The sequence below is a fragment of the Orbicella faveolata genome, unplaced genomic scaffold (assembly GCF_042242905.1).
Source record: "Orbicella faveolata isolate gen_17 unplaced genomic scaffold, um_ofav_v1 contig_35, whole genome shotgun sequence".
NCBI classification, from domain to species: Eukaryota; Metazoa; Cnidaria; class Anthozoa; order Scleractinia; family Merulinidae; genus Orbicella; species Orbicella faveolata.
Window position 1 is genome coordinate 20,275,001 of NW_028301564.1, and position 27,500 is coordinate 20,302,500.

The 27,500-nt window shown below is 39.1% G+C and overlaps 1 protein-coding gene and 1 pseudogene across 2 annotated transcripts in view; both read right to left on the reverse strand.

Annotated features, from left to right (window-relative positions):
* The window catches only part of LOC149103692 (von Willebrand factor D and EGF domain-containing protein-like), a 39,577-nt gene extending 34,534 nt beyond the window's left edge, over positions 1-5,043 (reverse strand). Inside the window, exons 1-3 of the mRNA XM_089273958.1 lie at positions 4,426-5,043; positions 3,760-4,158; positions 3,607-3,660 (exon numbers count right to left, since the gene is read on the reverse strand). Of these exons, the coding sequence (XP_089130084.1) occupies positions 3,607-3,660; positions 3,760-4,158; positions 4,426-4,927 (955 nt within the window). The 5' untranslated portion in view covers positions 4,928-5,043. The remainder of the gene's footprint in view (positions 1-3,606; positions 3,661-3,759; positions 4,159-4,425) is intronic.
* Positions 5,044-11,504: 6,461 nt separating this feature from the next.
* LOC110051439 (von Willebrand factor D and EGF domain-containing protein-like) overlaps positions 11,505-27,500 on the reverse strand; it is a 31,581-nt pseudogene continuing 15,585 nt past the window's right edge. Inside the window, exons 14-33 of the transcript XR_016202190.1 lie at positions 27,006-27,120; positions 25,056-25,466; positions 24,445-24,555; positions 23,606-23,716; positions 23,262-23,372; positions 22,789-22,899; positions 22,088-22,282; positions 20,208-20,321; positions 19,616-19,729; positions 19,407-19,520; positions 19,025-19,138; positions 18,816-18,929; positions 18,606-18,719; positions 18,397-18,510; positions 17,596-17,709; positions 16,609-16,881; positions 15,472-15,572; positions 14,205-14,263; positions 13,893-14,047; positions 11,505-13,752 (exon numbers count right to left, since the gene is read on the reverse strand). The product of XR_016202190.1 is annotated as a von Willebrand factor D and EGF domain-containing protein-like (transcript). The remainder of the gene's footprint in view (positions 13,753-13,892; positions 14,048-14,204; positions 14,264-15,471; positions 15,573-16,608; positions 16,882-17,595; positions 17,710-18,396; positions 18,511-18,605; positions 18,720-18,815; positions 18,930-19,024; positions 19,139-19,406; positions 19,521-19,615; positions 19,730-20,207; positions 20,322-22,087; positions 22,283-22,788; positions 22,900-23,261; positions 23,373-23,605; positions 23,717-24,444; positions 24,556-25,055; positions 25,467-27,005; positions 27,121-27,500) is intronic.

The following is a 27,500-nucleotide window of genomic DNA, read 5'->3' on the forward strand; positions in this document are numbered from 1 at the left end:
GCTTAAAATGCAATACATCATCATTTAAAATGTCTTGATTCCTCACAAAAAAAGTAGCCTGCGAAAACAGGCACCTATCATCGCTCGCGGCTGGAGGCACGTCCACCGCAATCCAGCTATCTTCAAGCAAACTGTTAAAAGCAAATATAAAGAAATAAATATAATCAGAATCAACTAACACGTACTGTTGTCCTTGAAGTCTTACCGTTGCATTAAAATACTGAATAGTTGAACGTTTTATTCACTGATTAATGAAAAAAATTGCAGAGCTGTTGGAAGGCGACGATCCCGGGGGCGGGGCATTTGCCCTCTTTCTTCGTCCCCACCCCAGGGAATTTGCCCATTTATTTAAAAAAAATGCTAATGCCCGGGGGTTAGCCCGTGGGGGGGGGGGGGGGGGGTGATGGGCACTGCTGGAATTGACTCACGCATTAAAAAAATAACCTGTTTTCCATTGTGAATGGTTTTCAGCTGAAAATCTTGTGGTTAAATCACGTCTTCTAGACTCTTCTGGTTGTTTTTCACAAACCAGACCTAATTTGTGCTCTTATCATGCGTAACAGTTATAAGCTGTTTCCATTACAGCAAAAGGATTAGTTCTTCAGCGAATTACTTTTTTTAAAGTTGAAAGATACATCGCATTGCCTCCAGGTAAAATATAAACAATAGCATAAACCAGAACTTCCTTCTCACATGACTTGAGTATTCTTTGGCTTTCACGTAAATGTTGTGTAACCCGGCCAACGGGTGCTCTGTTTTCCATTAAAGAGACGATAATCTAAGCTACATTAACCAATTCTGATCAAAGCAAAACCTTCAACTAGCTCACCTTTTCGTTACACTATTCCCCATTGCTTCCTGCTATCTCAACTGGTTTCAAATATAAATGTTATGTAACCCAACTGCTGCTCTGTTTCTACTTAAGACACCATAATTCAAGCTACATTAACCAATTCTGATCAAGAAAAAAACCTTCAGCTAGCTCACCTTTTCGTTACGTACACTATTCTCCATTGCTTTCGTAATGCTGCCCGTTTTAGGAACCTTTCGTGTACTTTTTTCTCTTAGTCAATGGTACTAAAGTACTAACCCGTATGCCCAGTAAACTACCCTTACCAATAGCGTGTATTACTCGTGTAGACTCCTAACGTACCAGGCGACCCAAAACCCCAAAGATAACCGCCTATTAATCGCCAAAATCAATTACCAGTAATCGCTTCAATAGCATGGATACTGTTAGTACTAGCGTACTACTAAATCCATAGGCGAAGATTGTGCACGTACAAACGTGATTACGTACTAAGCGTACGAACAACTTATGAACATATAGCCACAAAAATCGGAATAGTACCAGTACTAGCGTACTAAGTGCCACCATAACCGAAGATTCTGCACGTACTATAATACCAGCGTACTAAGGGCCGCCATAACCGAAGACTGTGCACGTACTAATGTGATTACGTACTAAGCGTACGAACAACCGATGAACATATAGCCCCAAAAATCGGAATAGTACCAGTACTAGCGTACTAAGCGCAGCCATAACCGAAGATTCTGCACGTACTAACGTGATTACGTACTAAGCGTACGAACAACCGATGAACATATAGCCCCTAAAATCGGAATAGTACCAGTACTAGCGTACTAAGGAACTACTTCCGTCACTGAAGGGTTACCTAAAGTTCACAATAACTAAAAATTAAACAGCTAATAAAATCATAAATACATAGATGTAGATTACCAGCTTACTAAACTGCCACCTATGAAGCGTTGATAAAAAGGCGACTTTTAATTACGTAGTTTCAATGACTGGACATGGGTTGTCTACTGTGCCATCGAGCAGAAGGATCTTAGGAGATGACCTTGGGGCCCTGGGGACGAGAATGTGCATGGGTGGATTGGGACAGAATTGTTTTGGCGTTCCTGGAGTGATCATCGAAATGGAGAATCAAAAGCGGAAGAAGCATCAGGCCGATCTATTCTCTCCTGAGGCCATTAGATCTCGTTTGTCTGCCAAAAAAAAGTTAGAAGCGCATATAGATAGTCATGTGGAATTTCGTCGCAGAGTTGACTTCCACGCAGTGGGCAACCTCAAGGAAGATGAAGCGCTCGCGATATTGTCGGCCAAGCTCACTTTGAATGGACTGTCAGTCCTGAAGCTGGCCATGAATCATGTACAATGTACGTACACGATGCGTTGCAGGGAATTCCAAGGCTTTCCTTTACGCACTGTTTTAATCCATAAGATTGGTACCGCCTGTTGTAGCTCTCGTTCCCTTGATTCTCACTCTAGCTTCTCGCTCTACCTCATTGGCCCTCTCGCTTCAGGAAGGACCAATAGGAAAGCTACAACTTCGATCCTAACCACAGACTATCCTGGTATAAAAGGATCACCAAACAACCATCCGAGCGGGAACGGAATTGAGAAACTTCTCTACCTTTCCCTGAGAAACATTCAACTTAAAGTTGTCACGCCTAAAACAGCAGCTGAAGAGATTCGTGGAGAATGGAAACCGAGCGGTCCTGCTGAAACAACTATGATATCGGACAACGACTTACTACTAAGTATATCTGGTGACGAGGATGTCAATTACAGACTATATCATATAAGAGAGGCAAATCTCTAAAAGATACACTCGTTAGAGCGAAAATTTAATTGAAGGCTAAAATACATCGCTATCGCAATTCACGAGGGGAGTCCGTGTAGGCCTGTCATATCTTTTGTTTTCGGCTGTGTGAAAGTCCGGTGAAAATATCAAAGTGGTCTGCTGGGAGTTGTCGAGCACACCGAGGTCTCTGGAGAGTGCTTCTTTCTTTTCAAGGTGAATTGCTAAAAGGTTATTCCTTCAGATTACTCCTTGAACTGTTTGCAAGATTGACATTTGTGAACATCCATGTTGTTTTTCAGTTCCATACAGTAATCTTTAGTGCCATAACTTACTTACCAAAATAGGTTCAGCTAATGGTCTTTATTCCGTCATGCTTTACTGTTCGTGAAAAAGAACCGCCCAACTTATTATGATTATAATTAAGACAACCTTTCGCTCACGATTTAGCTTCGAGGGATATCAGGCTCGGGAAGCAGACGAGGCAATTTGTCGGTTTTCGCGGTCATCATTTATTTGCCCATGGCTAACAGAGCCACGGCACAGTCGTAACGTGATATAAGGTGTCGGTACTTGTACATTATACAGTGAACCTCTAGACGTGACGATTCTAAAAATACAGACAGCGGGCCTGATTGTAGCTGTAGCCTCAACAAAGGGAGACAAATTTGAGTGGAAACAATATGAACAAGCATAAAATCGCATTCTGATGCACAGAAAACAACGTTTAATTTAGCTGTATGCATTTTCCTTTGGAATAGGTGAAATTTGTAAAACTACAGCGTGACGTCCGAGAAAGTCAACGGTCTTAGTTTTCACTACCAGTTACGAGTGCATTCACCTTCGCTATATAACGCAAGATTCGATTGAGCGCCATCCTTCCAATAAACGTCCTCTTTCTAATAATTAAGCGCTCCCCGCCAAGTGTTCACATGGGAGCATGCACATAAATTGGTTAGCAGGGATGACTATCAGCCAACATTTTGCAAGCGTAACATACCTACACAATTCGGGGGTTCTCCTTCTTTTCCATAAGGGCATGGCTTCATGTATCCTATTGAAATAATTTCAGTGAAATAGATCAAGGGAGTAAACAGATAAGAAACCTGTCAATGGGTAATTATCACAAAACGAAATTTATTGGATTGTTTACCTGCACAATAAGCGACTGAACAGTAGTCAGGCGGTCGAAGATAGTACACGAAATAATCCCCACAATTCATTATGTTGATGTCGAAAAATTCCCAGCAACCGTGATTCAAGTTCAGTTTGTTGACACAAGCTTGACGCACCACATTTTGGCCTTTTTTTGTCGGATGACGTCCGTTCAACCAAACTGGAGCGCGAGTGCCACAGTGATCGTGTCCCACCATGCGTTCTGGTATTTTTCCTCCAGCAAAGCTTGTAAAGCGATACCATCCCAATTGCAAATCACGATCACACAAAGCATTTTCTCCTATGTTCCATGAACTTTTCGTGCTGCGGCGAGGGTTATTGATTTCTGTGTACGTCGTATTACTGCAACAGTTATTGCATGCTGGGATTTCGGAGACTGAGGAAATGAGAAAGCGAGAATTAACAAAAAACACAGAGCTAAGCTTTTTGTCACAATGCGTTGTATGTAGCTTAAGAAAGGTAATTTTATGTCTGTGCAGGGGATGAAAACTGCAATCGGATTGAAATGTATAGTAAACGTTTCTTGTAGCTTATTATACATTATGTTTGCATTCAATAAGCCTAACAATCGGCATTTTATCTCCGCTTCGCAGTCAAATTGAAATTCAATTTGGTTATTTACACTCCTACAATTTCCACTTACCACTGTATTGACAGCAACTTCCATAGTAGCCGGACGAACAGGAACACTTTTTGTCGATTAGAGTGCCCTGGTTTAAACATCGTGTTATATTGCAAGGCTGTCTTTTACTTAACGTTGTATTGCATGGCGTTCCACCGCACTGCTCATTTGTTACCACATATCTAGTGCTTGTCTGGGAACCTCCGCACACTTGGGTACACAAACTCCAAGTGGACCAAGATGAAAGTTTACAATCAACCCTTAAAGTTCCTTGGCACGGCTCTACCTCTTGCAGTGAAGGACATGACGTTCCACCGCACAAAGCAGGGACCTGCATCGTTCGAGTACGATGTCGACTCCCCCATTTTCCACATTGAACCTCACTGCAAGCTGACCAAGCGGACCAAGGATCTACTTGACAATCCTGTCTACTACAACTCCGTCGTCTCCGACGCCTCCGAGAAACCGCCAGGCTAATACAAATCATGAAAATAAGCAGGAGCAGGATATGTTTTGAAGACATGTTTCATGAATTAGTGCTAGCCTTTTGCGCAAGGTCACCTGGGAATGAGATTGATTTGCCGTGATGGGATAATGTCACAGTGTGTCTGAGACATTTGTCACATCTTCAGTAAACATAAGGACACATCAAGACAAAAATACTTTACTAAGATTAGTATTACACATGCGCGTTTGCGAAAGAGCTAAAGCGAGGTCGAAGGTGACTGGGAATATGCTGCATATGTTGATACAATATGATGAGATAATTTTACACAGAGCTTACAGTCTGAGACATTTTGTCAGAGGAAGAAGACAACATATTTAAAACAAAAGGGCATTGAATGTAATGCGCTAGAAAAAAGCGTTATATTTAAAGGAAACTGCGAAGTTCTAGATGATTTTTGAGGGAATGCTGATCGTTTCCTTCTATCTAAGGAGATACTTGGGTTCGAACGATTGTTACTTGACATACTGTTGCCTCGTGAGAATATACAAATTGAGACAGCTGGCGTCAGAAATTAACAAAGGTCATCACAGTAATGTTCACAATTAAAGCTCGAGCTGTGAAATAAATAAAGTCTATTCACGCTTAATGAGATTCGACTGGTCTTAGTTGGTTTATTGTTCATTTCACTTTTCTTTTTTTTACCACATATGGGCATATTACGGAATCAAAACGTGATTAGGCTCCGTTGTCAGGAGCTCAGTTGGTAGAGCATTAGACCGGTTTCGCGGAGGTAATGGGATGAATCCCGTCTAAGGCTGAGTTTTTTTTTTTTTTTTTTTTTTTTTACCTTCTTCTTCTTTCAGGCTTTATTTTCACAACTAGTGTACATTACTTGGATAATTCTCCACGTTTTCACATCCTTCTCCACTATTCAATATACGGTATTTGATACAATCACTCAGAAACGGCCGCGAATTCACTTGAACATCTTATTTCGATTGTTTTCCCTTTTAAATGTTGTTGTGCATTTCAGATTTTCTACCGTTTGAAAGATTTTACTCATGTTTGCAAATTACCGCTATTGTTTGAAGAGCGTGTCCATGGGTGCACCACTGCTAAATGCCATATCACGGATTTCAATGAAACTTAGCCAGTACAAAGGGTCTACTTCAAAACTCAGAAAGACACATCGGTTTCGGTTCTGGATCTTTCTGGGGGGGGGGGGGTGGTAGGTCACCCCCCTGGTTTTACTAGGTTTTTGCCAAGAAAATTGCCTCAATATAGGCAAAATGTATGAAGCTCTAAGAACAACTGTATTTAACCTATTGCTACCAAGTTGTGTACACTTATTGGTATACCTATAATGAATGCGAGAACCAAGTGACAGTCTATTTGATCAGCCGCTTGTCAGTCAATGGACATAAATATGTGACTGTGTTTTTAGACCTTCAAATATTTGACGATTTTGAGGTCAAATATCTCCCCTTGCCATAAAGGTATGACACTAATTTTAATGTTCCTTTGTCTATCGATCATGCTTCTTCAAAAAACAGTTAAAACATCTTTGGGTACTGCCCTATTTTCGCTTCGGATCCCACTTGAAAACTGCACCTAAAGCAAGCTTACTCTAACCTTATCCGTCATACACTGCTGGCAAAAGCGGCCACTAAAGAAAATAAATCGACATTTTCAAGCTTGTTTAACAAGAAAACTGCAGCAGAAGGGAAAGTAACGCTAAAAGGTTTGGAGTTTTTGAGGAGAAATTGAAGATAACGCGTTTTTAGAGATACGTGTCACCAAAATATCGATAGTAAACTCGCAGTGTTTGTGATTTGATGTTTGCTATTTTGAGATTTGCTCGCAAAATCAGCTATTGGCTTTCGTACGGCGTAAAGTAATTTTCAGTCTTTCATTCAACTGTTTATTATCGCGAGGTCGTGCTGTTTATAATGCCCTGCGGAGATTTCAGGGTCACATGCCGAGTTCTTGTTGACAAGTACATTCCAGCTAGTGTGCAGCAACCTAAACTTGCACAAGCTAAAATCGACATTACGAGGAAATCTGCTTTTACTGACTAAAAAGGGAATGCAGTTCTAACAAATTCGTAGGTTCAGCCATGCATAAATCTAAAGAAAAAGACTGCAATTGTATTATTACGTATATTGTTACTTACCACGGGTTACCATCGAAAATTTCCACCGGGAAGTATTTGTATCTACTTCCTGGCCGGCATATATCGATTTCGCAATTTCTTTAAATACATTTTGTTCTGACTAAATCTGTATCTCTCGATCCAAAGTTTCCAGCGTTGGATTGCGTTACATAAAGGTTGAGGGAGAAATGTGTTGACCAGCAGATCTCCACGTGTTTCCCACCAGTTGCGTAGGCAAAGATAGTGAATTTTGAAAAAAGTTAGATTAGCAGTAAACACTTACGTTTTTTTTCTAGCTCACTTGTATTAGTACCTTCCTACTTGTAGTCTTCTCCTCGGAGGGCCGGTACGGCCTCGTGTGGGCTTGTATTTTCAATCCATATCAGACTGGGGTTACTAGAGGGTTCGGACGGGATTAATTGACAACTTACAAATTGCTAAAACTTTCACTAACAAGTGAAAAATCGCCTTTAAAATGTAACGGGCAACTGACATTTGTAGTCGGTTTTCCTGACAACAAGAGCGGTTTTCAATTGAATATTGTAAAACCAAAACCAAAGTAATCACTCTAACCAATCACAAAGGACACAAACAATACAGTGAACCAATCAAAGACGAAGAAATAACATGTGGCTGACGCAAAGCGGTAGAATGGGAGAAAGCGTGCTAGAGCGGGGCAAGATTGGTTTTGCTTTTACTTGTGATGTAAAACCAATTACTGTTCGACGCTCAAATGAAAACCACTCTTTCAAAACACTTGATTGATCTTTTATTCTAATCTTTTTCTATCCTTTTTAGCTAATAATTCTGCTTTTTAAATTAATATTATTTAATAAGTTATTAGTTTTACTAACTAGTATAATAATATTCTTATCTCTTGTGACTTTTCACCTAAATTTAGGTCGACAAAACAAAATTTGTTTAAATTATTAATGAAAATTAACAGCTGATTGACTAGCAACTGATACATGGCACCGACCAATGATGAATAGGCCATTTTATAATTGTGTACTTAGTTACCTAGCCTATGAATGCAAGCGAGGCTGGAGGTGACCTTGCTTTGATACATACCTCACTACTTTCCTCATTGCCAACTAGTTAGCAGCGAATAACTTGATTTACACAACAAAAGCAGTGAGGTCTTTATCAACTGAAAACAAGGTCATCTGCAGCCTCGCTGCCATTCAAAGCTTTGCAGGCCACTGAACAGACAACTGTAAAATGGTCTATTGTCAAAAGTTACAGTTACAACTAGCATTTGTAACGTCCTATCGAGACCCTCCTACTTGTTTACAAGGTTATAATTGCACTCCTATCAAACTAATGATCTAAAGTTCAAGTTCTCTCCTTATCGGCTGCCTTCTTCGGACAGTTTCAGCCTCAGTAGCAAGATCATGGGCATCAGCTTCCTCGTCCTCATTCATACTTACAAAGCTGGTCCTTGGCAGTTGGCCGTTCTTATTCAGGGCAGAAAGTCGGCTAAAGTATCGAGCGATCTGTTGCTCTGTCAAACAGTCGATCTTGGTGAACATTTTCTGGCCGGTCTCGTCTCTTAAAGACTTCATTTTAAAGGCCACATCGGAAGCGAACGCCTTCTTACCAGTTTCTTCTCCCATCCAGAACATGTCTAACAGATAGCTCTTCGCTTTTTCCGAAAAGCCACTGATTTCCGTTTTCTCCGAAGAGCCCATCCGTGTTCCAATTGGCCAGCAGGGGATTGGTCGTCAGAACTGTGATCGATTTTTGCTTCAATAATTTAACTTCCGCTCATAGAGGCACCCAGCTGTTTGTCAACGAGACGAATTTGCCTGCTGGTATAATGTAACTTTCGAACTTTTTACATTGAAAACTGCTTCCGAACTACTACCGAGGAAATCAAGTGATAAAACTAACATTAAATACGGTTCTAAAAAAGCTAATGAAACCGTGCGCTTTTTAAAATCGATTATAACTCGACGGACGAGCGCTTATGCTTAACAATATGCAAATTTCAGCTAGTTATGAATTGAAACTGATCGTTCTTATAATCTACATACGAGTTAAACAAACACCGTCCTGGACCATCATTATAGAACAAGATTCCCCCCAGGGAAGATAAATACTGAGACAGAAGTTAAAGTCTGGACATCTAATAACGTATGATCAGTGTCCGTCTTGGTCTAGTCTCGTTTCCTCGCAAAAGACAAAATGTCGCCCATGAGCAACATATATTTTGAACCAATGAAATTTAATGAGCAGTGTTGGTTGTGGATCACTGATTTCGTTTGAAAACAAAATACTTGTGGACCGTCGACTTATTAACTTGGTCCCGCGTTACGTCAACTGGACGCTTACGGGGGTTGGAGGCCGTCGACATATTAACGTGCTCTGCGCTTTACGTCAACTGAACGTTTACCGGTGGAGCGGGGAGGGGTGGGGATGGTGAATGAGTCTATTTTTGGACGTTATAGTCACTGGTGGGGCATTCTTCACGAAAGTAAAATTGACCATTTTAACAAAGTTGACTTCATGTTGAGTACAGCACGTATTAACAAGAGCAGTATGTTCCTACCTTGTGCTGACGGTTGTGGTTCTCTCTTCTCAATACTGCACTTAGAAGTCAAATGCGTTTACAAATAGGACAAAGATATTTCAGCAGAAGAGTTAGGAGAGAGCTTCATTTCATTTATAGGGTTTCGTCTTGTCTGCAGGCAGCCGGGACGGTTCTTACATTTATATGACGGGCATCGAATGGTCTTTGCGAGCAGTGCGTTTATTTTTGCGTGCACAAGCAGTGATCAAGTTTGTCTTGCGAGCAGCGAGCACTTAAGAAAACACAGATGGCGAGCAGCAAGCACTTTGTAAATTTTCCGCTAGCCGTGAACTCTATTTAAGTCTATCTTTGTGGATGGCTTTCGCGAAGAATTCGTAGACTACGCGCGTCAGTTTTAATGAAACGTCAGCAAAATGAGGAAACATGTTTCCAGAAACATTCATAGCCCGCGCATGCTTCCCCAATGTTTCCCAGTTTTGCCATACGGGACTAGAGTAAATTTTAACGAGAATCCGAGCATGCGAGCAGTTTCAAAAATTTGGGGAGCACGAGGACACGAGCACTCATCTAACTTTTGTGTACAATTCGAGCAAAGGCCAAATTTCAGTTTGCGAGCAATTTTAAATTGAATAAGACCATTCTATACCCTTTTATATTATTGTAGCACGTGGTAGGCTAAATCTAATAATTATCTTAGAGAGAATTATTATGATTGAGTACTCCATCTTCTAGCTAGGCTATTCAAGCAGTGAAAAAAGCTTCGAGATGGGAAGGAAACAACAAGCTTATACTCACGTAGTTAAGAGTAATTGAAACTAGGCACTTTCCCGTAGACCAGAGCAAGAGAAAGCCGTTCAAAGGTTGTTAATAGTAACAATTCAGAACCAAATTAAACTCAATGTTTAAAGCAGACGTTTCGTGCCTCGCCCTTCCTTAGTTGTAAGTTTAGTTTTGAATGGGACACGTCATTAAATAAATAAACAGTTGTACGCGCGACTCTGACAAAAAACGTAAAAGCGCGCACGTCAAGCTGTTTAAAAAATAAAATCTATGTTTAGTCCGTGCGGCCTAAGAGTGCCACGATGAAAAATTAGGCGCATTTCGTGACAGCGTCTGTCGTTGTTAGTACCCCTACATTGTTTTACGCAGCTAACCTCCATGTCGTCTAGTCCGTGTCCAGGCTTGTTGAAGTGTTCCGCAACAGGGAAACTGGACGGCTTTCTCGTAATGGTTCGATGGTGTTCACCAGTGCGTTCCCAGAGCATGCGCCCTGTTTCCCCAATGTAGAGGGCCGGGCAGCGACGACATGAAATGTCGTACTGGAACACGCGTCATGTCGTCAGCAAATTAAAAGTAATCTTCACCTTCTACCGTCGTACTGCAGCCTAGCCGTACCATATACCTTAAAGTCCCTAATTATTTCCTTTTCATGACATCCTTGAGTACGCTATCTTGGATTCACAATTTAAAAAGTTCTAAAATTAACTTTCGTTAATGAAAACATTACAGTTCTAAATTTGTACTGACATGCCGCAATATATGCATGGTTTCCATTGAAATATAATCCATGGCATGTCATATCAAACTTCTAAGAGCAAATACATTTCAGAGGCAATATCAAAATTGGTAGTTTTCACTCAAGAAACAAAATAGCTATAAAGGGTTCAACTCAGCGCAGGCTCGTTAAGCCTGCCCCCTGGTCTGAATAGGATGAAGAGATCAGTTTCAAAAGTAAACTATGTCGACACAGTTCCCTGAATAGTAGATCCACATTCCTGTAGATTAGTGCGTGATTCAACATTGCATCACCGAGAGAAGGTTTCACGGTCTTTAAGTAAAGTGGTTAACTCTTATTTTGGATGCAAACCGGGAATTTAAACCATCTCCCGTTATACCAAGGTCAGAGGATGAGTCAGTCTTCGCACGTCCAAGGGTTAAAGACACATTCGTTGAAGAGCAGATATATATCAAAAGTTCTTTATTCAGCAAAAAGCAATCTACAAAGGCGGAGTTTGAATCATTATGTATAGTATGAAAACACTGTGAAAAGACCAGCAAAAGGTTTCTTCTAGGAAACTACTTAAGTTGAATATAAAATGTTAAATCCGACCTCAACTATAACAAAATGAACCAAAATGGACTTTTGCATAGTTCGCGATGTAACGTCAAAATCTTTGTATTATTATCATTATCATCGTCATCGTCATCGTTATCGTCATCTTAATCGTCATTACTATCATTATTATTATTACTTATTATTATTATTATTATTATTATTATTAGTCTTATTATTATCTTTGTTCCGCTGCTTTTTCCCGAAGCAGAAATAGGCGATATTAATGCACTTCGTCATTTCTCTAATTCGGCATTACGTTCGTCACTAAATTTTCTCCGATTCTTATTGGTTTAAATTGATCACGTGACGCGATATTGTTCATCCGCGGAGATACACTATCAGTTCATCCTACCCGTCCGACAAAAATACCCGGATTGATAGTACTCATCCGTGAAAATGTTTCTGTAAAAAAGCCGGCCTATAGAGAAATTGTTCTAAGTACGTTCTTGTCTGATTTATTTTTTAAATTTTACATTTGGCTTTCACGGCTTTCATCTAGAAAAGTTGAAAATAATTCAACACGACTTTTGAACTGGTATACGGAAGAAAATTTAGTGTTGAACAATAAAGACAACACAGGGTTCATTTCTCGTAGCTATCGCTACTCCTTGACAATTTGATGTTCTTTAAAAAAATAATAGATAAATTGATGTTCTTAAAACTAGCCTATTTGCCTTCCAAGCTTCGCATCTCGGGCAAATATCTGTTTCAAGAACATCAAATTTCCTCTGGGCAACTATCAGCCGATAGTTCATCGACCGAAACACTCCATTGTTTAAATAGTTCGATTACGGTCTACTCTATGATGACTAGTATAGAGTTTTACTTTTCTTTATGTCATGAGGTCAACATGCAACCAGCAATTTGCTTTTCTATAGATTTAACACTCGGCAACTAATCTTCCGTTGAGCTACATATTAATAAAGCTGTACGGGAACGGAAACGGAAAACAATGAGTCAAACCGTTTTCTGTCAGTAGAGGTGGGAAGTAGATATATTAAGATTTTAAACAAACTTTCCATAATTAACTATAAATGTGTTGTTTGACATGGAACGATGTCGTCTTTAATTGGTGCTAAAGATAAACGGAGCTCGAGGTGATTTGCTTTTAAAAGGTATTGTTTTATGGATAACACGAAATGACTCTTTCTGCATTTTCTTGTTCAGGATAACCACAAACAAACTAAATGAGTAAAAATCATGAAGCACGAATAATTATAAGCAAAAATGACAACAAGCAACGCCGTTCTATGTCTCACTCTTAGAAGAGCTAATAGTTCTTTTTTTTTGTGTGTTTTGTTTTTGTTTTACTTGAAACGAGATTAATTAAGCCTTTAGAACGAGCTTTCAAGCAATAAAGACTTCGTGGTAGAACATTGATTGCAACCTAGCGCAAGTAGCGAGGGCAAGACCATTTTGATTGGCCCTTGCATTTAAACTAACCATAGAGCTAAAATATGCATCATGCTTGCTTTGAACAATCAACCAAAAACGTCTTCATTGCCCAAAATTTTAGATAAATGCACGATGATTAGAAAGTAATATTAGAAGACACGTCTACTCTATATCCGCCATTTCAATGCTATAAAGCGTAAAAAAAATAATTTAGAAAAAGTTTCCTTGTTGTTTTTGTTGTTGTCGTCGTCTTGTTTACCTTTGCCCGGCTTTTTTTGAGAAGCCCGTCTCTTGATAGCGCAGAGCATCATTCGAAATGCATGTTTCCTTGTAATTACCACCAACATTTGTTATGCCCAGCTCATGGTAAATTGTTCCATTCGAGAAATTTAGTTTCTCATACAAACCATCATCTTGCGAAACTGGTAAGTTCTCATAACAAACGTTATCTGTCCACATGCCAATCTCCTCACACCCGACAATGATTTCCTTTGATTTAGTTTCTTGTAACTCGTACTTTCCAGGGCTTGGAAATGCAACTTCAGTAGGCATCACACACGAATCACGCCTACGGCTCGCCATTTTGCGGCGGTGACAGTGGCGAATCAGATAAATGACGAGGACAGCAAGGACAAATATTCCACCACACGAGGCACCAATAATAATTGTATAGGGGACCTCCACTTCGTCCTCTTTAGTAGGTTCTAGATTTTGATGAAAAATCAAACATAAAATATATATATTAACGACGAGTGGACAAATAATGATGGATGACATTAACATATATCTCTCCCACGGGTAACATATAGAGCTTGTCATTCTTCAGATATATGCTTGCAATTACCTTCAACGTCCTTCACGATTTTAAGGGATTCTGGATCGACGGTCAGAAGGCCGAGTTTGCCATCCTGTATAGCCTTCTTCAACGGTGTCAAAGCTTTTTCTTCTTCAAGACTGTTTTTGAACAGCAGCTGAAATTGTGCTACTACACTGCCCGGCCTGAGAACAAGAACAAATACTAATAAACAAACAAACAAACAAAAAACAAGCAGCGATTCCATAATATTACATGTTAATCATTGATTACGTTGATCACGTTACGAGGTTACAAATTATAACAAACAACTTTTCATTGAATTGCCTCAAGTTAGCGTACCTGAATGATAAGATTCTTACTCCAACAAAGTTGTCCTCCTGAGAATACTGTTCGGTAATCTGTAGGTTCAAAAAATAGGAGTCAATAGCCATTATCACTCAATGCATTTTTTCTTTTGTTTTCGTTGGCCGAGATCCCAGCACATAACCTACAAATAACTGCCTACAATGTGTTTAGCTGCAAATAATATTCTGTTCAAGCGTAATTGTAACCACGCTCTCAGGTGAAAAATGGCAGATCGCTTTCCGTGAGCTGCCAACAAACTTGGTGATGAAACGACAAGATAGTTATTGAACTCGGTTATCGCGAAATATCGTGATTTTTCAGTGTCTCGCAGATTGATCATTTGCCTCGGCATTCGGCTTCGGCAAAACTGATCTGTTCGTTACTGACACAGCAAGACATTTTGTCCCACCTCGTCCAATAATTGATTGTTAATTATTGCATAATTTGAACGTACAGTGAAACCTTTGTTAATTGGACATCATATTAAGAGGACATCAAAGCAGAAACTGGCCAAAGTCCCAGAACTCTTCCCCTAATTTCCAACAGTCAGATTTTGATGGGTCATTATAACCACTCTTTATCGCTTGATGCTACAGCCATGGTATCAAAAAACTGCCCGATCATTGGTGAACACGTTGTTATCATTACCATAGGAACAGTATGACCTGCCAAAAACACTCTTAATTACAGCTTTAGTGGCTCATAATTCAAAACTGGAACGATGAAAGTTTTTTGTACTACTAAATTTTAATAAGCATGATAAAGCGCAACTTTTGGCAAAGTTTTACAAAAATATGTATGTAGGGTTCAGAGCTACCTTAAAGTTTTCAAACTTTAAGGTGGCTCTGAACCAATCCATAATGACGTTCAGATAATGAAGCTATAGAGGCAGATGCGCGATTTGTTTTCGCGAAACCTGTATTTGCTTTTCAAATTACGCTTTTAACTTTAAACATTTTCGTTTTCGCTGTATGAAAGATCACCACCCTCGCATTCTTGAGCTATGACGCCTTCAATTGTCTGAAAAGCGCGGTCTAAATAGGGCAAAGAAAACTGATCTTTATACCGGGGTCACAGGGAAATCCAAATTAAAAATTGTTCTTGTCGGAAAAGAAAAAGGAGGAAAAGAAAAACCAAAAGTACAATATGTCGATATATTAATTGCCTGCATGTAAACAAAGAATACACAACGTCTTGCCCATTAGAAAGGGAAAGTATCTACGATTGATATTCTGCTCTATACATGTTGCTAAATTCTCACCTGTATTTCAAGGGTTCGTGACAACTCTTTAAAGGCTTGACTGCTCTCATTCTCAAGATCTTTATTCCACGTCCGTTGGAGACTTAACTCAATGACAAGATCTAGAATATAAGTACATAAATAGGTCAGAACAAAAGTGCACGAAACGAGAGAACATTAAGAATGATGCAAATACGTTTATACACAAACCGACTGACTGACTGACTAATTGACTGTTAGACTGGTTTACTGATTGATTGATTGATTGACTGATTGATTGACCGACTGATTGACTGACTGACAGTAACTAATTGATTGAGTTGTTGAGTGAATGAGTGACTGACCTAACGCAGACCTTTTTAATGATCGAGTGAATAAACCATAGTTAATAGAGGAGAATGGTTATGAAACCCGACAAAGATCCTTGTTGTATGTTTTTGTTCACTTTTTTAACCTTGACCGTGTACAAAACACAATAGTTGTTTACTCCGTACTGAGGAACTAAGTAACCAATAGAAACGTTTCGGTTACGTAATTCACGCATAGTGTATGAGCGCAAAACAAAAGATTGTGCACGGTCGTGGACCTTCCAACATAAATCTTGAAATCTTTGTTTGCTCCTTTGGTATTTGCCGGGCTTCATGACCAGTCCCTTCTATTAACTATGAATAAATGACTTCCCAATTAAACGACCTTCGATGAACATATGAAAGATGACACGAACATAGGGGTCTGAATCATTGGAGAATGGGTATTCTGTGCTTTATCTTTTACATATTCTCCTCTCTTGATATTAAACCTACGGGCGCGTACGAGTAAATTTTTGAACGGAAAACCTCGACGTTTAAATATAACAAAGTTATATTTAACTTATGAAGTTCGGGATGCTTTAGAGTCATTCAGTACGATTTGTTTATTCAGTGCGGCGTCTCTGTAGTTTAATTGACACTGTCTTTTTCGTTTGCTTGTTTGTTTCTTTGTTTGTTTGTTTGGTTTTTGAACGGCGCCCATGCAATATGCACATCACAAGTTCGGGCGTTTTTCTTTGATAAACAATAAAATTAAGAAAGCATTCTAGATCGTTAATCCCTGAAACTTATGACTGGTAAGAGCTCCGATCATTTAGCATGTTTGTCAAACAACAGAAAATATTTTTACTTGTTTCTGGTTGCTGAGTTGTTGGTTGAACAGTGGCAGTTGTGGACTTCTTATCAGATGAACGGATATCTGTAACTGCGGACGACGATGAGGCAGACACTCTATTAAATGACGTGACGCGCGTGATTCTTATTTCTTGCGATGTGCTGCTGGCTGCAGCGGATGTTCTCGTCAGTATACTTGTAGGCGAAGTTACAGATGTTGTACTGGCCTTGGAAGAAATCAGTGTATGTGTTGTAGTCGCATGTTTAGATACCGAAGAAGATGCTAGTCCTAAAGGGAAAAATATAAATTATGAATGATTTTAATCAAAAGCCGCATTTTATCGTTGCTCTGAATAAACAAACATCTCCATACGTAAACCGTATCTCCTGCTGAAGAGAACAAGCTTTGATAGAGCGTTTTGACTCACATAGCCAGAGACCATGCAAATGCAAATGAAGTTTTTACATAAGAAAAGAGTTCAATTCCCACAGGATTGGCCTGTTGTGTATAACAACATGGCCGACGTTTCATTGTTTCGGCACCAATACGGCTGCCGTGACGTCATGGGAAATTATTATCTACTACAATTCCAGTATAAAAAATAAATAAATAAATAAATAAATAAACAAACAAACAAATAAATAAATAAATAAAAAGGCTTTGCAGTGTTTCTAATGTTTGCTCACTGGACTCCACACTTTACAACTGAACAGAAAAGAGAACTAAAAGAAACTTAATCCTAATGAAGGGAGGATAAAATGAGCTCACCCAGTGCCTACACTGATTTCTAACTTTTGTAAGATAAATAACACTTAAGCTAAAGCGCTCAAACCTTTTGAATTTTTGCTTTTTGGAAGATTTTGGTATTTCATGATATGTGTCTTCACATTCCTAATGCAGCTATGTTTTTAAAGGGTGTCTTTTTTCGAAGTTATGATGAGCATTCTCATAATTTAGCGCCATTTAGGCGTGATCTGCCGTCCTGATTGGTATATCACTCACCAGTTTCACAGTTACCACCGGTATATCCTTTTGGGCACTTGCATGAGTAATTGTAGATACCATCTACACAAGACCCGCCGTTCTGACATGTGTGGTTAATGCAATAGTCAATGTCTGCAAAATAATAGGAAAGAAGGACAGAAAGATTGCAATAAGTTAACGTAAGTGAAACGCAAGAGCTTGTTAACATGGCATTCTCAAGAACAGCACAATTTAAACTTTCTTCGCATTACTGCATTACTGCATGTATGATTAACGCAGACGTCAATCTCTGCAAACAGAAGGTCTCTGATCAAAGGAGGATAATTACATTCGAGCAGAAGCTTAAGTACACGTGAAGAGTTGATTAAAAAGCCTGTGAGTACGAATTTCAGAGGAACAAGAAGAACTTTATTTTTAAGCACCTCTCTGAATTTAGCCTTTTTAAATTATTAAACTTCCCTTCAACCAAACCAAACCTCTGACGCATTATTGACGTGTGTTACATTGTGTTACATAGGTGTCATCAAACAACTACAGCAGCAGCGACCAAAACAAGAAAAATTAAAAGAATAAACGATTTGATGTAAAAGAATTAACGATTCGAAAGGACGATATAAGTGCGACAAAGATAATAACTCGGTCACGATCCTCAGCTAAATCAAACCTGTCAGCAATTCTCGAAGATTCTGGTCCATCTGAGACCAATTTTGCACCATTTGTTTGTGATGTGAGTTATATAACGTCCACCAAACACCAATATTTTTCAACGAAAAAAACAACTACAGATACAGATTGCCGCCTGGAGTTGTTAGAGTGTACCTGTTTCACAGTTTTTTCCAGTAAATCCTAGTGGGCAGTTACAAGAGTAACTGTTGACACCATCCTCACATGATCCACCATTATTACATGTGTGATTAATACAGTCGTCGATATCTGCAAACGGAATAACATAGAAAAAACGTAGATATAAATCTAATAAGTGTAATAACTACAGATACAGATTGCCACCTAGAGTTGTTTGAGTGTACCTGTTTCACAGTTATTTCCAGTAAATCCCACTAAGCAGTTACAAGAGTAGCTGTTGACACCATCCTCACAGGATCCACCATTACTGCATGTGTGATTAATACAGTCGTCAATGTCTGAAAACGCAATAACATAGATAAAAAATTAGACATAAGTCTAATAAGTGTAATAACTACAGATAGAGATTGTCGCCTAGAGTTGTTTGAGTGTACCTGTTTCACAGTGATTTCCAGTAAATCCCACTAAGCAGTTACAAGAGTAGCTGTTGACACCATCCTCACAGGATCCACCATTACCACATGTGTGATTAACACAGTCGTAAATGTCTGAAAACGGAATAACATAGATAAAAAGTAGATATAAGTCTGATAATTGTAATAACTACAGATACAGATTGCCTCCTAGAGTTGTTTGAGTGTACCTGTTTCACAGTTATTTCCAGTAAATCCCACTAAGCAGTTACAAGAGTAGCTGTTGATACTATCTTCACACGATCCCCCATTATTACATGTATGGTTAACACAGTCGTCAATATCTGCAAACAGAAGGCTCTGATCAAAGGAGGATAATACATCCGAGCAGCAGCTTAAGTACACGTGAAGAGTTGATAAAAAGGAACAAGTAGAACTCTATTTTTAAGCTCCTTTCTGAACTTAGCTTTATTAAACTTCCCCTCAACTAAACCAAACCTCTGACGCTTTATTGGCGTGTGTTGGTGTGTTACATAGGTGTCGTCAAACAGCTACAGCAGCAGCGACAAAAACAAGAAAAATAAAACAACTAAGAAAAGTAAAAGGATTTACCTAGTTCACAATAATCTCCAGTAAATCCCACTAAGCAGTTACAAGAGTAATTGTTGACACCATCTACACACGATCCACCATTACTGCATGTGTGATTAATACAGTCGTCAATGTCTGAAAACGTAATAACATAGATAAAAAGTAGATATAAGTCTAATAAGTGTAATAACTACAGATACAGATTGTCGCCTAGAGTTGTTTCAGTGTACCTGTTTCACAGTGATTTCCAGTAAATCCCACTAAGCAGTTACAAGAGTAGCTGTTGACACCATCCTCACACGATCCACCATTACTGCATGTGTGATTAATACAGTCATCAATGTCTGAAAACGGAATAACATAGATAAAAAGTAGATATAAGTCTAATAAGTGTAATAACTACAGATACAGATTGCCGCCTAGAGTTGTTTGAGTGTAACTGCTTCACAGTTATTTCCAGTAAATCCTGCTAAGCATTTACAAGAGTAGCTGTTGACACTATCTTCACACGATCCTCCATTACTACATGTATGGTTAACACAGTCGTCAATATCTGCAAACAGAAGGCTCTGTTCAAAGGAGGATAATACATGCGAGCAGTAGCTTAAGAACACGTGAAAAGTTGATAAAAAGGAGCAAGAAGAACTTTATTTTTAAGCACCTTTCTGAACTTAGCTTTATTAAACTTCCCTTCAACTAAACCAAACCTCTGACGCTTTATTGGCGTGTGTTGGTGTGTTACATAGGTGTCATCAAACAACTACAGCAGCAGCGACCAAAACAAGAAAAATTAAACAAGTAAGAAAAGGGAAAAGGATTTACCTAGTTCACAGTAATCTCCAGTAAATCCCACCAAGCAGTTACAAGAGTAGTTGTTGACACCATCTATGCATGATCCGCCATTATTGCATGTATGATTAACACAGTCGTCAATGTCTAGAAACAGAATGTTAAGATTTAGTTTGAGATGAAATTACGATCGTCTCTTTTTTTCTTAAAAGGCAATGACGAAAGCCACCACCTCAACATCAGAAATAACTAAACTCACCTCTCCTACAGAGAAAGAGGGCAAGTATGAAGAAGCTATGTATTTAGTCCTTAACTACATCGCTGAAAACAAATTAGAGAGAAAACCCTGAAACTAACGAGATTGACCTCGGAAACTTCTTTCAAGAAACACGTCAACACCGATTTGAACACACTCACTTTGCGCCAGAAATACTATCAACAATTTGCAGAATTGTTATGTGAATTACTTGCATGTAGATTTGTCTTTATGACCAGGAGCAACTTAACATTCATTTCAAAACGTTATTCATCCACGGAAGTCGACCGTTAGTGTAGCTTATTGTCGTCGTCTTGTCTTCAACCTTCGCAAAATGAGACTGATGAAAATCCCTCATTTCAACATTTGCAACTTGACGATTTGAGCAAAATTCGATAATACGTTACAAAGAGGAGAAAATTCGAATCTTGGTTCTTGTTAGTCTCTCAGACACGCCTTTGCTTAACTCCCTTATGATTAAACTCTGGTGAACGCCAGCCTACCCTTTTCACAATGATCACCCGTATATCCTGCTGGGCAGCTACATGATTAGTTGCTGATACCATCCACACACGATCCACCATTAGTACATGCGTGATTAACACAGTGGTCAATGTCTAACAAAAGAATGATAATAAGTTAATTCAAATTATCCACCAACAACAAGGCAAAGTCAATAGATTCAGGATTACGGCATTTGACTTTATCATTGAAAAATCAAGGGGATCCTTTGTTTGTCTGATATTTGGTTTTTTTTTTTTTTTTTTTTTTTTTTTTTTTTTAATTTGACCTGGGATCAGTGAACGAGAAGGCACTCCAGTCACTCCGTGGAAATGAGAAACTGCTAATACTAATTTCATTGGCAATACGCTCTAGAAATACGTAGAATTCTATTGCAGAAATAGCTAGTACGTCGTTAGGGCTAGTCCACGTCCGGATAGGACTGGTGCTGATGACTGTAGTTTTTAGGAGACCGGAGTCATCATCATACTCAAGTGAAAAGTTGTTTTGTCTGTCGATAGTTTTGAAGCCCCATTTATTCTAAGCTGCTGGAATGTGTTGGGATCTTTGAATGGTGTTCTTCGTAGATTGATGTATCAGCTTTCAAGACAGGCATTGAAAATAATAGCTTGTAGTTGCTCAGCAACGTAACTGTTCACGTGACGCTTAAGATGCGATGCGCTCATTTTGCCAGTCCCTTACTGAAAATATCCTCGCCTGGACTCACTAGAGGTTGTTGGCTATACTCCTAACCAGGTAGGCTCAGTTCATTTATTAGAAATTAGTTGATTCAATTAAAAATGTTCTTTCTCCTTTGTATACTTCCATTAAACAAATGTGAAACCCTTTCCGTCTTTTTGTGTGCTATAAGATATTTGTCAATTACAATATGACGTTCAGCAATACAGAGAGGGAAACGAAATGAAAGGGCAAATATGTAACAAACAAAACCAGGCAAGCAAAAGCGAAATAAAAGTCAAAGCTGAAACCGAAACCAACATAACAACGACAAAACAACAGCATCACAAAATCAGCTTAATGCAGTGCTTCTAGAGGTTAGACTTAAAAGCATTCATTACGACGTCTTTTTGACATGCATTTAACAGGCCTGAACATTATCACATTATGTTTCCAATTTTCTTATTCTTGTAATCACCTTCACAATTCTTTCCATCACCACTGAATCCAAGTGGGCACGGACCACAGCTAATTGTGTCGCTGTTTTTGAAGCAGGTCACTTTGGGGTAGCAGGAGTCAATGGTACAGTCTGCGATTTTAATGTCACAGTGCGGACCAGTAAAACCCACGTGGCAGTTGCACGTGTAGTTATCGACGTGGTCAGTGCAAGTTCCTAATGAAAAGACGAGGTTCTTTTTGTTACTGACGAACGACACAGACAAAACAATATACACGTTTTTGTTCATTCTGTTTGTAAGGAAAGCTAAATAGAAAGACATGCTGGCGTGGAATGGACAACATTAACCTTACCAACCTTCTTTGAAATAAAACATACCCCTTCCCCTGAGTGTGCAAGCGGGGGCGCGCAATGTAATTATATGGATGGCAATGCATCGATGCATGTTTCAAACACTTATTTCCGAACTGTATACCTTAATCGGTCTAAACAGCAGAGGGCAATATTTGAATTTAGGAAAAGAAGTTTAATTTTAAAAGGAATGCTTTGAGGGACTGCTTCTGTCATCTTCAGATATAATTAGTACAGCTATCTAAGTTGAAGTTTTGATAAGTGTATAGAAGTACTAATGACAATGTCTTATGCGAGTCTATAAACGGAGATTTAAATTTATATTGTAGAATATAAATAATATCTTGAGAGGGGAGTACACATTAACATACCGTTGTCACAGGGAGAAGAAAGGCACTCGTTGATGTTCTCTTCGCATCTCACTCCAGTAAAACCAGCTGGACAGATACAAGTGTAATCGTTGATCATATCCAGACATGTTCCTAAGAAGATGCCAAAAAGTCGATCAGATTTTATTTTGAAGTAGACCAATGGGATGGAAATAGATTTACGTGTTCTTCGAGTAGTTAAACCCGGCCCTTATCAATTAGGTAGATCAAGAAAGACAGCATCAGTCCTAACGTTTTGTTCAAACCAGTTACCACAATACTATTGCTGGGGATCTCAGCTAGGAAGTGCATGAAATAGGTGCATGACCCGTATGGAAACCCTGGCTGATTATATAAACACTTCCGCCCACCACCCCCCCCCCCCCCTCCCCACCCCCTAACCTCACAGTTTCTTTTTTTTAGAACATTGCTACAATATTATTAGAAGACTATACTTTGTCACCGAGCATGCTTACCACGAATGCAAGGAGACGACTGACATTCGTCGATTTCCTCTTCACAATCGCGACCAGTATAGCCATCCTCGCATTGAAAGGTGTAGTTATTAGCCTGATTGACACAGTCCCCTAGAAAAGATTAAAAAAAAAAAAGAGATCAATCGTACAGAAGTATTTACCCTTATTTTACACAAGTCTAAACTTATTTTTGAAAAGCAACAAACGGTACGTTTGGTTTCAGCCTTTAAACGTTCACACACGCGTAAATTTGGTACTGCCCCTTAAAATTGCCCCTCTTTATTAGTCTTAATTCTACACTTCCCACTAGCCTCTGTGAGTAGTGGAAGTAGTATTTTCCTTACCATGTCTGCATGGTGAAGATTCACATTCATCAATGTCAATAGTGCAATTATGCCCACTGTATCCAGGATCACAAGTGCATTTGTACGAGCCTGTGTAATCCGTGCATTTTCCTGTAAACACGAAAATTCAAGCCCAACAATATATACTCTCATCAAAGATAGCAATTTTAAAAACAAGGCCACGCAACTCACATTGTAGCAATGAACACATGCCGTAACAATGTCAAGCCTGGTCATGGATCGACCGCGCGCTAATTAAGAAATATAAAGGAGTAAGAGTTTTGTACCGGATGCACCAACTTGAAAATAAATTTGAAAGTGAGAATCTCTCAACCATGCCTTGTAGCAGTTGTTATTCTATCTTATAGGTCCCTTTTAAATAAGGGACAAAGCTCTTTTTAGCAGCAAACTGCTCTTTTCACGAGGATGGCCGCGTAACAGTGTTAAACCGTATTTTGCAAATGCTATTTTAAATGGTTGTATTTAACATAAATCCTCTTATTAAACCTCATCCTCTATAAGATATTTTCTCTTACATCTTCTACTCCCACTCCAAAATTTGCCCACCCCAATTCTGCTGTTCTTAAAGATTTGATTAAGGGAGCCTTAAAAGCGTTTGCCTTATTCGGTCCTTCCATGGCCGGAATGGTCGAGTATATTTTTTTTATGTATATATATAGAGAGAGTATTTCACTCTCTGTCTCTGTCTCTAATGTTATGAGTATTTGATTCATGGCAACAAAAAAAAAAATAATAATAAAATAAATAAATAAATAAAATAAAATAAAATAAAATAAATAAAATAAAAGTAAAGATTACACACATTCCACAGCACTGACCATGAATGCAAGGAGAAGAGCTGCAGTCATCATAATCAATGTCACAGTTGCTTCCAACGTATCCAGTATCACAGAGGCAGGTGTAGTTGTTAAGTCCATCAATACACCGACCTAGTAGTAAGTAAAAGTGATATAATAACAGGTCAAATAACACCCCTGCATTGAATCCTAAAAAAAATCATAGAGCCAAACAGTGGCGGAAGAGTAGATTACGAGATAACTGGACTGAAACTCTGATACTCAGAGCTATGGAGGAGAGCAATATAGTGTTAAAGATTTGCGAACATGACGGACAGCAAAAGAGTCCAACTAACCCTCATACCTTAACCTACAATTCGAGAAATAACTAACGCTACTGGGTACATTTTCCTAGTATTAATGAACTCGTATGAGCCGATATGTTGCAACATTAACCATTTTTCTCACTTTTTTTATTGTCATCACTTTCCTAGAAACTTGAGAAATCTGCTTTGCTCCTGTGAATCCCCTTAATTTAACCTGCACGTACCGTAACTTTAATTTCTAAGGATTATCGAAAAATAAAATGTCACCTGCATCATTACTAGCCATAAAACAAGAGCCGGTGCCGCGCTAACAACCATTTATCATACCTCGAAAACATGGATTCGATTGGCACTCATCGATGTTAGTCTCGCACTCGTCTCCGGTATATCCAGGTAAACACTGACATTCATAAAGCCCTGACCCCCTGGGCTTGCTTGGATGAGGCACACATCTTCCGTTGTTCTGACACTGGCAAACGACCAAGGATACGGTGATATTAACGTAAGAGGTAGCTTTGCATGCATCCGTGGCTTTGAGGACGAACTGCGTTTTTGCATCATTAGTGGCGTTCCATATCAACACGTTATCGCGCACTACAGCCTTGGCTGAGCTTCCGTCCATTAGTGAGACCGTGACAGGCATGCCTTCAGGGTCTACGACATCAATAGTTAGCTCTAGGGTTTCGTCAAGTACAGCGAAGTAGTCGATGTCCTTTGAAAATCGAGGAGGAAGATTGACTTCAAATATGAGAAATACATTTCTTAGTTGTGATCCATTGGAAGATAGACGTGTGTATGACGTCAACAATGCTTTATTTTTGGTTTTTTCTTAATTATGATAAAACACGTCGATCTCCATTTTACTATGCAGCTGTTGAGTAATAGATCACAGAAAACGTCAGAATGTAAAAATAAGCTCTTAATGAAGGATCCCAAGGGAAATAGTGAGACCCTCTATGTTTTTCGAGGCGAAACTTAGGATAACATTGAGGTGTAACAAGACCATCTGTGACACTCTCACCCGACGGCTCGTGTGCCACTTTTTTGTTGTCACCACATTTTGACATCATCTCTGGTCGATGTAACCTTTTTTTTGGTATATATCTACCGTAAACCCTCGACTTACCGCCTCCCCTCAAATAATAATAATAATAATAATAATAATAATAATAATAATAAAGCTTTTGGGCGCATTTAAAAAAAACTCAATGCGCTTACATTACTATAAAAAATAAATTAGTTAAATCCTAAAAAAATATTTCTAATAACAGTAAATAAATAAAATAAAAGAAATAATTAATTAAAATACAGTTTCTCGTGAAATAAAATAAATCAGAAGTAGGATTTCCGAAACAAGAATGCTTTGAGGGCAGATTTAAAAGACGAAAGAGACATTGTATTTTTTAACAGAATCCGGTAGACTGTTCCATAATATAGGTGCGGAGAAAGAAAAGGCACGTTCACCGTATGGCACAGAGTTCACAGTAGGGACAGTGAAAAGAAGTTTAGACGATGAGCGTAAGCTCCGTTGCGGGTGGTATTGTTGTAGAAGGAACGACAAGTAGGCTGGACAAAGTCCATGGATAATCTCAAATAAGCGCCACCTTCGGATAAGCGGCCCTTCTATCGGCAAAAATGTAAAATAAGCGCCTCTCCTCAAAAAAGCGCCCCTCTTCCCTTCCCCTGTTTTATGGAAGAGTAATGCGATTACAAAGGATGTATAGTTTTCGTCGTGTTCAGTCACAAACAAGTGATTATCGACTTATTCCAGCACTGCACACTGACCTTCGCGACGGATGGTAGTGAATATCTGCTGATTCATTGCCTAATATAAAGCCCAACCAACCTTGCAGGCAGGCATACACGGGATAAAGCCCGTAATTCTTCCAGAGAGACAGGATCCATCTGAGACTTCTGAGAGACTGACACGTACATATATTGCAAAAAAACCCGATGATATCTGACCACGTTTTGGGAAAAAACTTAATAAGCGCCTCCCTCGAATAAGCGCCCCCGTCTTCTCCTTAATTTGGAATGAGCTCCCCGGGCGCTAATTCGAGAATTTACGGTACTTTGTCTTTCAAAACGTTATTTAAATCCTCTTCACAGACACTTCAAAAGCACAACCGCACACTCACTATCTATACCAGCATAGATAGTTGGTAGTGTAGCCAATAAATGAAGAGCATTTGTGATATAGCAGTAGCAATAGTAGAGTTATACTAATAATGAACAGGCGCACGACAACATAGAATCTATTTTTGAAATAATCATTACCTTGACGCTCCGACCACGCCTTAGTGCTGACATGTGGAAGGCATTGGTAGCACCAGTCGACTGGATTTGTCTCGTTCGAAGCGAAGCAGTACCCATTTATCAGGCAGGAATTGTTCTTTTACCCAAACAAAAAAAGAAAAGAAAAACAGAAACAAAAAACTTGGTCAATGAACGATCCCTAAGCTTTACTAGAGGTCTCAGTGTATTGAGTATTGATCATTCTGATTTGACTTAGGCAATGAAGGAATGAACGAGAAGCCGGAACTGTATCCATGCTCGTAGCGTGTGGCTATTTCGACATTAATTAAGATAATATAGTCTGTCTAGTATATGTTCTATAATTAAATTTACTCCAAAAAGGGATCTTCGATGTTGCAGACGCTATATAAAATATTGCTGCAGATGATATTCCAAGTACTGCATGGAGAGATGCTGGGGCGGTGAAAAGTAAGAGACTTCACTTCGTTACATCAAGACGCAAGCCTTTAACATTCA